Raw genomic sequence first — 12045 nt, 5'->3', positions numbered from 1 at the left:
CAGGCAGAAGTTACCAAATATTCCCATTGTGAGGAATCAGAAAGTTGAAATGCAGCTTTCACTTTGGCATAATTCAACTAGCAGATTTTGTTTTGCATCAAAAAGAGATTATTTCAGCACTTGAATCCAGAGCACTGGTGCCTAATGGTATCCAACTCAATTCATATAAACAGACCACAGACCATATGATGCAAATACATTTATTGAAAACACACAAAACAAACATCTTTTCACAGAGAATAAAACATAAATGGCACATGTTTCTTTTCCACAGACCATGAAGACAGAACATCTGCTTACATTTCTCAGATATGGTAAATACAAACCCACAGACTTTTTTTTTTTTCATTAACTCTGATTAGATATAAACCTTTTTACAGTATATTGTTGGATGGAAATGCAGTCAAAAGTACAGTCAGTATGTTCACATGTCGTGAAAAAAAAAAGATATTGTGTTAGTTATTTTCAAATACATGAAAACATGTATTAAATCTATTTTTTTTCTAAAGTTGGATTAACACAGCCAGACAATGTGATTGGGAGCAAAGCCACTACTGCATGTATACTTTCAGTCGGATCAGAGTCAGACTCAAGCTGGTCTGGGTGCTCTGCGTGAATGTGTGTGCCACAGCTCCCACCTCTGGCTAATACCCGGAAATAATAGAAGTTGATACACAGAGGAATAAGTCAACCATGACCAAAACATGATGAAATTCAAGTCGGTACAATAAAACATGACAAAAGAAAAACACAATTTAATGCTCTATCAGTTTAAAGAATCTGCTATTTTTAAGTTAATGGATGGTAGGAAGATTCTGAATAACAACTAGCCACATGCTAAACCTGAAAGCATCTACTACCATCAAGCTGAAAGGGGGTGTTTTCGCCACCAGTGGAACAGAGGTGGACACACTGAAGGCCATAAATTAATCCCCCCCCACTCATGCTGGAACAAAGACAGTAGTCCAATGTAATGGCATAGTAGCTCGACTCGACTGTGCAAGAAAATGTAGAGAGTGACGACGGAACAGGAGCATGGAAACACAGAGATCTGTTTCATGTCATGTCATCTAATCGTTAATAAAAAAACAGTTTTACTAATAGCATGAAAGGAAAAAAAAGAAGGTAAAAATATAAAACAAACAATAAATAAATATGAAATGCTACATCACCTTAGAAGAGTAATAACAGCTCTTGTAAAACTGGGACGACAGATGGAGAGTTCACTGTCAACGAGGAGCTCATCATCCTGGAAACAGCATCTGCTTATTGTGGCTGGGATTCTGAAGCTGTTGTCCAATTATCTGGGGCAAAAGACCAAAAAAATGTTTTTCCAGTTTAACTTGAGTTGAAACGTATTTGTCAGTTCAACAAAACGATTATTCTCTGTACATCTGGAAAGTTGGTCAGAAGGAAAGAGCTTTTATGGCCTTTTTTTTAATGCACCAAACTGTGATCGGTATTTGTTACCGCTGCTTACATTCCATTAAAGTCATAACACAGACTCACGTCTTGCATTTCAATTTTTTCCGACTCAAATCACCAAAACGAAGCGTCTCTCACCTGTCCAAACGGTTGACCACCTCCCTCACGGTGTTGATGAGGTTATCGTGTTCTTGGGGGTTGCTGATAATGATGCTGTGGAGCTTCTTCATGTAGGAGTCGATGCTTTCTAAAGAGGGCGTCTCTCCGCTGCCTGTAGGACAACAAGTACAAGCTGTCAGCACTTCAAAGGGGCTCAGATGACGTTCGTGGCCTTATGCAAACCTTTATTTACGTTGTCATAGTTTAAATGTGGATCAAAATAAGCTACAAATAAAATGGAAACTCCAATCTGGAGAAAAAGACTAAGACTGAGAAGGTACATGTACTGGAGTTAATCTAAATTAAAAGAGTCAAAATGAAGCACTCAATTAAAGACCAAAAAGTGAAATATTACAAACTGAGAGGAGCACATGCGTACAATCACAAGAAGTGTTGATGCACCAGTTACTAATTTATCTACACTTTCTCTCAAACAGAATGTGCAAGAGCTTCCCTGAGGCTACGTCTAAATGGGTTTGGCAATCGTCTTTCATCATCAAGCTTTTTAGAACTAATATCAGCAGTGTTGTGTCATGCTGGTTGTGCAGCGTTTGTGCATCTGCTGTCACAGCAACACATTCAAAAAGGAGTGGAAGAGAAAATGCCAGAGAAAAGCTGTGGGCGTGAGCCGAGCAGAGGTTCTGTATGTGGATGTGAAAACAAAGAGGGATAACATTCTTTAAATCAAAACACAGAATCTGTTCAAATTAAAGGGATTTACTGTTGGTCTGTCTGTAGGCTTAAGGGTGAGAGACGACAGAGTTTTAACAGCTCACTAAACACAATGACTCTCCACAGCATTTGTCTGGGGATTAATTACTTGCATGACATAACAAATCAAAACTGGTTTATAATCATGTGTTTTCATCAGCATCAGAGCATCTTACTCCCCAAAAGCGACATTTCAAACTTTAAGAGCTCAAAGCAAAACGATGATTTTATATTATTTTTCCCACACTCATTATTGATTAAAGAAGAAACATGTTTTATCTTTGTCACAAAGCTAATGGTCCAAGTCTGTCACAATCCACAAGACACCACATCAGTGAAGATCTCACACATTTAAAAGGCTGCAGAAATGCCAGACATAAAACAAGTCATCTGTGTTTGTGTTGAGTAATTTATTTCTTTTGAACAGTGAAGAAAAGCTAACTTTGCAATATCTCAGTGGATTAAAATAGCGCAAAGAATTGTCTGAATGAGGTAAGAGTGACACTGTGTGGTTAGCTGTTCTCACCTGGCAGAGGTACAGCAGAGAAACTGGAGGTGAGCGCCTGCCGCAGGGTCTCCAAGTGTTGGTAGAGAAGGCTGTTGCGCCCCCTCTCTTGCATCACATCACCTTCTAGCCTCTCCACTGCCCCGCGCATGCTCTCCACATGCTTCTGTAGCGCCGCATTGCGCTCCTCATACTCCATGTTAGTCTTGCGCAGCTGCCGCATCTCTGCTTCGCGTGCTGTTGAGGAAGAAAAAGACATTTGATCGAAAGGACAATGCAGCAAGATCTAACAGGTGAGGTCATGACCCATTTTTTATTTGCTCAAAGAGGTGTGTGCTCTTTACTTTTAGGGCTTCACTGAGTTTGGTAGACAGAGTGGAACTGTACACTACAACAAAACTCCCTGAAGGCAGCAGAGGACTGCATATAGAAAGATTTTTTACCTTTGCTGTGGTTAAGAAACTCCTCTGTGAAGATTGGAATGTCAAATACAGTTCTGTCCTTCCCTTCTGCGTCCTTCTATTCAAAACCAGAGACAGCAGGAAGGAATGAGATAAAGCTGAAGAGACACCAGACTGATGAGACATTGTTAATCATCTCGCATGGCTGCAGATTGGTGGATAATTGATTTTGTACCGGTCACTAAGGAGTTTACGAGATGAGGAGGAAGAAGTCATTTCATCTATGGCTACTACAATATCCAAACCTGTGAAATAGATTACACAATTTCAAATAAATATGTATTTCATTAAATACAAAAGTATAGGAAGCCCATAACCACGTGAAAAGGGCAATTGGTTTGTAACCGCCAGGTACCCAATCCCCATTGCTCATAAATGGGATGCAGGATGGGTTTGCGTCAGGAAGGGCCAACGTTCCCACATTTTGGTTGACATCAAATTCAAGGACTTTCAAGGACCAATTCCCTCAAATTCAAGGACCAGACACAGCTTAAGATGGGAGGGGAATTTGTAAGAGCCGCTTCACCCATGGTTGTGCTGCATGCTCTGCATCTGGCCAATCCAAACAATTGTCCTTGGGATCTTGGCTAGTCTTTGTAACTTTTTCTTTGGTGAGCCAAAGATCTTGGAACTTGCATTTCCCAGGCATCACATCATTTGCCCTCTTGCATAATGTTACTCGCTCATTTTTGTGCATGGAATCTCATGTTAACGGTGAAGAGGGACAGTGGATAGCACCACAACACCACTGTAATTACAAATCAACGTTTGTTCCGCATAGGCCTAGCCTATGTACATCAAGTAATACAGGATGAAACAGTAGGTAACTTCTTTCTTGCACAAAATTCAAGCACTTTCAATGACTCATGTCTATTTTAGAGCAATTTTGAAAATTTTTCAAGGCACTTTAATTAATATTATTTTTTTCAAATTCTTTATGGACCTGCGGGAACCCTGAAAACGTCTGCTGTGGCGACCCCTAGAGAAGGAGCAGCCAAAAGAGCAAAAAAACAAAACAAAGTGGAAGTACAATATACAGTAGCTTGCAGCTTTCCTGCTCCCTCCGAGGGGATGCATCAACCCACTTAACACAATGAAATGTAAACAGAAAACACTGGTATCCCCACAGGTATGCTAATTTCAAAAAAAGGTCTCATCAGCTCTAACTTTCAGAGTATCCTTGAGGATTTACAAGAGAAACCTCTGAATCACGGGCAGGACTTCATAAAAACGAATTACCGTACATGCTAAGAAAAAAGCAAAGCGTTTGTATCACAAATGCTGCAGCAAATCAGATTAACACAGAGCTTTGGTGATGCAGCAATAAGCACTAAAAGTGAAAAAAATGAAAAACTCAAAATGAACCACTTTATTCTTTTGTTGTTGTGTCTCTGAACAAACACAGACTTTAATAAGGTATTGTGTTGTGGAACCGTAAGATTCCTTTGCTTTAATCAATATATTTACAACAGCAAAGTGGTTGAGTGTGTCAGGACATAGGTACTGACCTCATGAAGTGCCTCGTTGGGTACCTGGTGTCCAACATCTGGAGAAGAAGGGAAGAATAATGTGAGGAGAGCAGATGAGTTTTGCACTGTGACCTACTTAAAACAAATAAAATTAACAAGATCCTATCAGTAAACTTCATCTTATGAATCAGCTGAACAAGGCAGAAGCTGTTTTTATCGTCAACATTTTTCATACCGACGTTTTTCCCCCCATAACAAAGTTCAGAACAGATAATACAGACCATCTGTTGTGTGAGCAAAGTCATAGCTTCTTGTCCTCAAGCTGAACTATCACTTAAAACCTAAACTACGATGAACTTGTAAAATATTCCCATTCCTTGCCACATTTCCACTTACTGAGCAAAGGAAATAATGCCTTGAGTGTTGCTCGGCCAAATCCACCAATACCCAGTTGTAAGTGCACAATCTTCCAGGTGAGCAGTTCAAGCTGGAAAAAGATTCCCTAGCCTTGGCAACGTCTATGCTGCAGTTTTAGTGTGTGTCTCTTTTTTTTTTTTGCAGGCATTCTTTTTCAAATTCAAGCAGCTAAAGAAATATGTCAACACAACCAACAAGAGTTTTCTGTGTAATTCAAGTGGACAAAAGCTCCCTTTGATTTAGCGCTGTGTTGTTTTGTGTAAGACTAATTTACAACTTCTCCCTTTGAATATTACGTAATTATTATTAATCTAATCAATGCCTATAAAAAGCCCATGGGTTTTGATAGACATAAATATCTGCAAAGGCACATTGATTTTAGTAAGTACATGCCTACACAAGGGATAATAAACACCACATCACACTCTTTCGGGAGGGTATTTCCAAGATCTGCCTTCAGATTACAAAATTTTGCAAACTACTGACCAAACCCTGACTTATTTGCAAACAGGAGTCTTCATATTTCCTGTCCATCATGCGGGGAATTCCTAGCTGATGGCACTACAGTGACTGAGATTCATGATCATGTTTTAGCTGGACAAGGATTGTTCAGCAAAAGCAAAAGCAAATGAAGCAGCTAAATGAATTACTCTTAACACAATACACCCTCAAATGTTAATGAAATAACTGCCAATAAATAAAGTTTTTTATACCAACTTTCCAACCTGCTGCATCTTTTTTTGAAGCAGAGCTCACCTCCACGATGCCGCTTGCCCTTCTGCTTCTCCTGGACCTTCCTGGTGAAATGCTTGTACGCCTCCGTCTTCTGGTACTTCTCCAGCTCCCTCATGTAGCGCTCCTTATCTCGCTCGGCTTCATCCAGGTATCGCTGCGAGAACAAAAAAAGTTGAGAATGGCTGAAGAGAGGGTCTCAGGAAGAAAATGAGATTTGGTGAAACAGGATGAAGGGTGATTGTGGGTGAGATGGCACAATAAGTAGGAGAAATTAATCTTAATAAAGGCTTAATTCCTTTCGGTAAACAAAAAGATGTAATTTCCTACATATTCCACGGCCTACATTTGCTTGCAGCCACATGCTTGCAACAGAAATTGCATCTCGTAATATAATTAGTTTAGGAATTAGGAGAAAAGATGATAAAAAACATCCCCAGGCAATGACCCTCTCAGAGGATCCTGGGAAATCAAACATTAGCTCTGCTGTGAACTCTGTGTAAAATGATAATATGATACACTTCATCAAGTTATTTGGGCTCTATCCCACCAAACCATGTCGATACTTCTTGCATTTTCTCTGTAAAGAAAGCAGGTGAAAAGCTGCAAGTTGTAACTTGAATGAACAAAAAAAAAACTTAAATGAAGTTCTAACTTTTGAAAAATTTGAGTAGCTTAATGACAAAGGTGAGAGGTTTTGTTTGATGCATTTCAGCTGGCACTGTGTTCAATGCACAGTTAAAACAATACATGTTACACAGGTTACAGCGAGATGGCACATATCAGAGGACCTACAGTGTTGTAGATGTAACTTATTATAATTGAGTTTTTCCCCATTTTGCCATATAATGAAAGGCACGCCTAGATTTTCCCCATTTGAAGCAGTGGTGTTCCTCTGATGACACAATCTTCCTGTGTCTGCTCATGTTTCTATCATCATAAGAAAGTAACTTCATCCTTTGGGAAACTCCCACTATTGTTCTCGTCTCACAGCTGACAGCAAATTCGGACATATCTAAAGCATTAGAAAATATGCCATTTAGTATAGAATTAAATCTGCAGTATACTGTACAAGAATGTCAAACTAATGTGCTAATGTGGAAATCTGGGGTTTCTCCGCTCAAAAGCACTGACACCCTTTATTCTGATACTGTGTTGAATCTGGCTGGGAATAGTCTCAGTACTTATGCAGTTAGACAAAGTCAAAAAAGTCATGAATGTAATAATTCCATCATGTTAATCATAAACCACATGCTCTGTTGCATGTTTGCGCTTATCTGAATCAGTCTTTTGTTCTCCCACTGTTTTGTTTTTTACACACACAGTTATTCTGGATATTTTTGTTTGTGTCATCCATAACACAACCCTGTTCTTCACACTTATGTTATCAATGTGCAAATCCTGTCAGAACTTCTTCACTGACCTGCTTCTCCTCAGGGGGCAGCTTGCTCCACTCGTTGCCCAGCATCCTCGTAATCTCTGGAAAGGGCACGTCTGGACGCTCTGCTCGTAGCTGCTCCCGTCTGTCATTCATGAAACGGACGTAACCTGTTAAGGGGGCCTTGGGTGCGTTGCTGTCTTTCATTTGCTTCTTCCTCTTTCTCCCCTTGGTCCAGCTGCCACGCCGGGGCTTCTGCACAGATCACAAAACAGACATGTTTTATTCCAGGTAGAAATACAGTTACACACCGACAGGAAATTCATGTAGAGTTTGATTTGAAACCTGAACTCTAATGAACTCTTACCTCGTCTCCATTTCTCTGGTTGTTGGTATCAGTGTTGGCTGCAGGAGAACCTGCTTGCTCCTCCATGTCTGCAGAGGGACTCTAAAGGAAAACAATAGGAGTTAAGTAGTTTTAACAGGGCTCCGCAGAGGTGTTGAGACACAATCACCAGTCAGGAAGTTCAGAGACAATTCTTTCGACAATTGAAAACACATTTTATCCTCCAAAATCCTCCAAGCATTGGCTTTTAGACTCTCTTCGCCAGCCTCATTTCCTCTTATAGAAATGTCTTGCTGCAATCAATAACTTCTGAGCAAGTGAATAAAAACTTATTCTCTTTTGCTCTTATTTACAACAGGAAGAAGCAACGTTTCAGTACAGAGCTTAACTAATGTATTAAACCAGCACCCAAACACACAGCTGCCCTAAATTAAAAGCACTGGTAATTTTCTAAATATATTACCGAAATGATATTTTTAATGTTAAAATATAATTCAGTTTTACAAAGAAAAAATAGTAAAGCATATTGTCATCATCAAATTAAAGTTATTTAGTTGCATTCATGAACCAAAAAATGTGTTTTAGTGATTGAATGTTATGCTTGATTAATTTCTGACTTCTCAGAGAAGCCCAGTGAGCTGGCTGAAACTTGAATATAAAAAGGTGAATTCAGACTTTGTTAATCCAAACATCTGAAACAGAAAAACTGTTTACCAGAGGTAAATCTTTTACACATATATATCAATCAAATCACTTTTAAAACAATCTGACTAAATATGAGTGTGCCTATGTTTAAACAGACCAAATTAATGGACAGAGAATGTATTGAAACACTATGCTGACTCAGAGGACTTCTGAGCTCTGAGTTGACCTCTCCTAAATCATTATGAGGGAAGGGAGCCTCCATTTCCAGGATGTGGTTTCTGCCCCTCCTCCATCTGCCACTAAATACTGTGGGAAAAGTAACAGAGGAATTAGCCAGTTTACCAAAAAGGGCCTATTGGGAACATACTATAGGGGTAAACCCCCTTTACACCAAACAGTAAAGGTATATATGGGTTGTATTTCAAACATTTCTCCTCATGTCTGAGAGCGGTTTCCAGTGACACCTCCTGTATAGTGGAGCCTTCATTACAGATCCTTACAAACAACAGAACCCCTCATAGGTCTCATATTCAGTGAAAAATATTTGCGCTAGGGCAGATTGATAACATTATCACAACACAAAAACTTTCAAATCAATAGATAGATATGATACTTATATATATTGTTACTGAATTATTGCCCAGTCCTAATTTTAGCAAGTATTAACACAGTGCAGGTACGGTTGTGAGATTCTCCATTTTGATAATAAATAAATGTATTGAATAAATAAGCCTATCTCTGGGTTCTCCATTTTCCCCCCATAGTACAAAAACATGCAGATTTGGGATCTAAATTGACTGTCGGTGTGAATGTGAGATTGCGATTCATGGTTGTTTGTCTATCTATGAGGCCCTGTGATGGACTGGGAGCCTGTCCAGGGTGTACCCTGCCTGTGTCAGCTGGGATTGGCACCAGCCCCATCCGCAACCCTCATGTGGAGGATAAAGCGGCAGAAGATGAATGAGTGAATAAATAAGCCTCAATTTATATTATGCACAGAATTATATCATGCGCTGTGACATAAAGCTCTGCTTTCACGTAAAGGCTGTGCAACAGTGCCCCCTGCTGGACGACACTGCAGACTGCACGACTTGATCATAATAATGATAAACAGCACAGAGTTGTACTTGGACAATGTTATTATATCACACCATAATGATAGATTCTACTTGAGCGAGGTCAACTCATCTTTCAACACATGTCTTCCACTTACTGTGTGTTCAAATATTAAATGGCAACCGACCGATTCTGTAATTTAAAGTAATTGGAGCTAATCCATGTATGAGACTAACCTACCTTAAGAACGCAAGGCGATTTAATAACCAAATTATTCATGTATTTCAGTCAATATCGTGTTCAGTGCAAACGAAACAACCTGACGTGACGAGCGTTGTTGTTATTATTCAAGTGTTACTTTTGCTTTGTGGTCTTGATTAACTCCAGGGAGCACTGCTCTACAGTGCTATTAACGAATGAAATGCTAACATAAAGCCAAAACACTGGGCGCAAAGCTAGTATCGGTGTATTCATTATCGTCGTTATGTGAGTAATTCTTCTAATACATATCATTACACTGAGATTTGTTATCCAAAGCAGCTCGTCATGACCCCAGTTAGTGACCAGCTAGCAAACCGCAGCATTGTTGTGTTAACCTAGCTGCAATGCATGGCATGCGGGTTTTCACACTCCTATGTAAAAAAAATACCCGAAATTATAACATAATAATAAAGACGACTGACTTAACCCTGAACACAGATGTGATAGTCAATGAAATGAGCAATTGTCAAACCATAGCACGTTAGACCGATAAGCTAACAGCTAACTCTGCTGCTAGCTAGCTGTAGCCAGTAGACAAGAAGCTCGCGCTCTACTCGCCCAGAATCCATCGGAAATCATTCAACAAAACATATTTAATACTCACACAGTAACACCATGCGTTAGAAACTGAACTTTGACGACGTAATTCGTATCTGTTCGCGTCCAAGCGGTTTTTCCTAATCAAAACAATGCAGCAGCCCCTCCATAGACTCCTGTCACATAGATGCGTAACGTCTCATGTTTATACGCCACCTTACAAAACACTGTTGTTTTTTGCCTAAATGTTTTCATATACTTACAAATAAATGATTGTGTGAAGTCAGATATGATGAAAGCAAGGCTATGCATCTGCTTACATCATTTCAAAGCAGAATTAACGATCTTCATCACAGCGAACTGCTCTAGATAATCTATGTCTATGGCCTTAACCGTATTCTTCGTGTTTGTATTACACGTAGACAAGCGTCCTTTGTAATCTTTGCTTCCCTCTTCTGGTAATTGAGCGAACTTTTACATATTTTAACCAGTGCTTCCCAAATGTGTGAAGTAAGTAAGAATGCAACATTTCTGACTACTTTCACACAGGTATCACAAGTAAACCAGTCATCCTCCAGAGATATAGTGCATGTTTCATGAATTAATCAAATGTTTATTTTATGTGTGTGCTGTTTAATGAATCTTGAGTAAAATGCTGAGCAACAAAATCAGCAAATTTATTTGGTGGCCCAGAAAATAACCTCCTGGAACCCAGTCTCTGCAGGGCCGGCTCAAACCTTTATGGAGCCCTTAGCTGATTTCGTTTGGGGAGGGCTCCCATCATCTCGGAATACCCAGTGTTTGACTGTTATCGATATAAATGTAACATTTTAAATTGCATTAATTATTGTTGCATTATTTACACCAACCCAGTGTGACTATTGTTTTTGTAGAGGGCCTAGTGTTAATTTGCACTTTCATATTCAAATTGAAGCACTTAGTGTGGTTGAGTAACTTGAATTAAATCAATAAGTAAACATATTAAAACTTTCTATACACTACCGGGTTGTGTAGTTCGCTTATGGTACGCTTCTTTTAAAAACATATATGGAGGGAGGCTGCATATCGAGGGTGTATTTAATAGATGAGATGAGTAGAGGAACACCTTGACAAGCTGGGGCATTTGTAACTTGAAATAATTTCACATATGTTGCTTCGAAGCCCATCTGCTGTTTCTGTGTTGTGAGTGTGTCAGTGCCACACACCTGAACAAACCACACCCCTGCAGCAAAACTGAGCCCACTGACAACCCTGGGGTTCAATCAACCTCTGCGAACAATCGGGTAAATCGTATTGCTCCGAGTGTTCCCTATACATTCATAAATAATTGTATTTATTCCGAGGTAATACAAAAGTCTGCTCGGCTGCTTATTGTTTCAGCGCGGCATTGTCTCTGAGGGTTAATATGCTCCGTCCAAACAGAAAGTTTCATAACACATTACTGTTCCTCTGTGGATAGAAAATAATAATAATGAAGCTGCCAACTCGTCCCATAAGTAGAGAGGGAGAGAGATAGAGAGAGGGGAAAGAGAGAGGGGGATGACTAATACTCTAATTCCAAATTAACAGATCGCAAATCAACAGCCAGGCGGGAGTAAACTAAGTGTAGCTGCAGTCTAAATGAAACTTTGATTGCAATCTCATCGCAATTATCCAGAGTTAATCCAACCTCAGTTCTCAGGCTCATTACACACAGGTTCGGCACATTCAGCTGCCACAATGGGGTTTAGAAAATAATCGCGAACAAAAGAAAGACATTTAACTCAAAATGATTTGAATCTCCACCAGAACATAAAATAAAGTTCTGGAGATTTTAATTTCTTTTCCAGCCTAAAAAGGATTTATATTGTTTGTCTGGTCAGTGAGGTTTAAGGAGTTTAAGAAAAAGTCTAAACACTCATTTACCCCACAACCTGTTCAGTCTACTGCTGTTTACAGTGTCC

At 39.5% G+C, this 12045-nt stretch overlaps 1 protein-coding gene across 3 annotated transcripts; it reads right to left on the bottom strand.

Annotated features, from left to right (window-relative positions):
* Positions 1-352: 352 nt before the first annotated feature.
* On the bottom strand, positions 353-10288 carry hmg20a (high mobility group 20A). 3 transcript variants are annotated; one of them, XM_044036784.1, is made up of 9 exons: positions 10170-10288; positions 7625-7705; positions 7303-7512; positions 5904-6036; positions 4770-4807; positions 3244-3319; positions 2822-3037; positions 1564-1696; positions 353-1304 (listed from the first exon to the last, which is right to left on the bottom strand). In XM_044036784.1, exons 2-9 carry the CDS (start codon positions 7688-7690, stop codon positions 1301-1303), a joined length of 876 nt encoding a protein of 291 aa, XP_043892719.1. In that variant the 5' UTR covers positions 7691-7705; positions 10170-10288; the 3' UTR covers positions 353-1300. The 3 variants fall into 3 exon arrangements, with proteins under 3 accessions (XP_043892719.1, XP_043892721.1, XP_043892720.1); XM_044036786.1 differs by having other exon boundaries at positions 3244-3316; XM_044036785.1 differs by lacking the exon at positions 353-1304 and having other exon boundaries at positions 1560-1696.
* Positions 10289-12045: the final 1757 nt, after the last annotated feature.

Source organism: Solea senegalensis, linkage group LG10 (assembly GCF_019176455.1).
Source record: "Solea senegalensis isolate Sse05_10M linkage group LG10, IFAPA_SoseM_1, whole genome shotgun sequence".
NCBI classification, from domain to species: Eukaryota; Metazoa; Chordata; class Actinopteri; order Pleuronectiformes; family Soleidae; genus Solea; species Solea senegalensis.
This window is presented reverse-complemented; position numbering and strand designations above follow the sequence as displayed.

Coding starts and splice junctions, on each gene's coding strand:
- hmg20a (XM_044036784.1), bottom strand. CDS start 7,690: ATGGAGGAGCAAGCAGGTTCTCCTGCAGCCAACACTGATACCAACAAC. Junction 6,037..7,302: donor TGCCCCCTGAGGAGAAGCAG/GTCAGTGAAGAA, acceptor TTGTTCTCGCAG/CGATACCTGGATGAAGCCGA. Junction 1,697..2,821: donor CTCTGCTGTACCTCTGCCAG/GTGAGAACAGCT, acceptor GTTGTCCTACAG/GCAGCGGAGAGACGCCCTCT.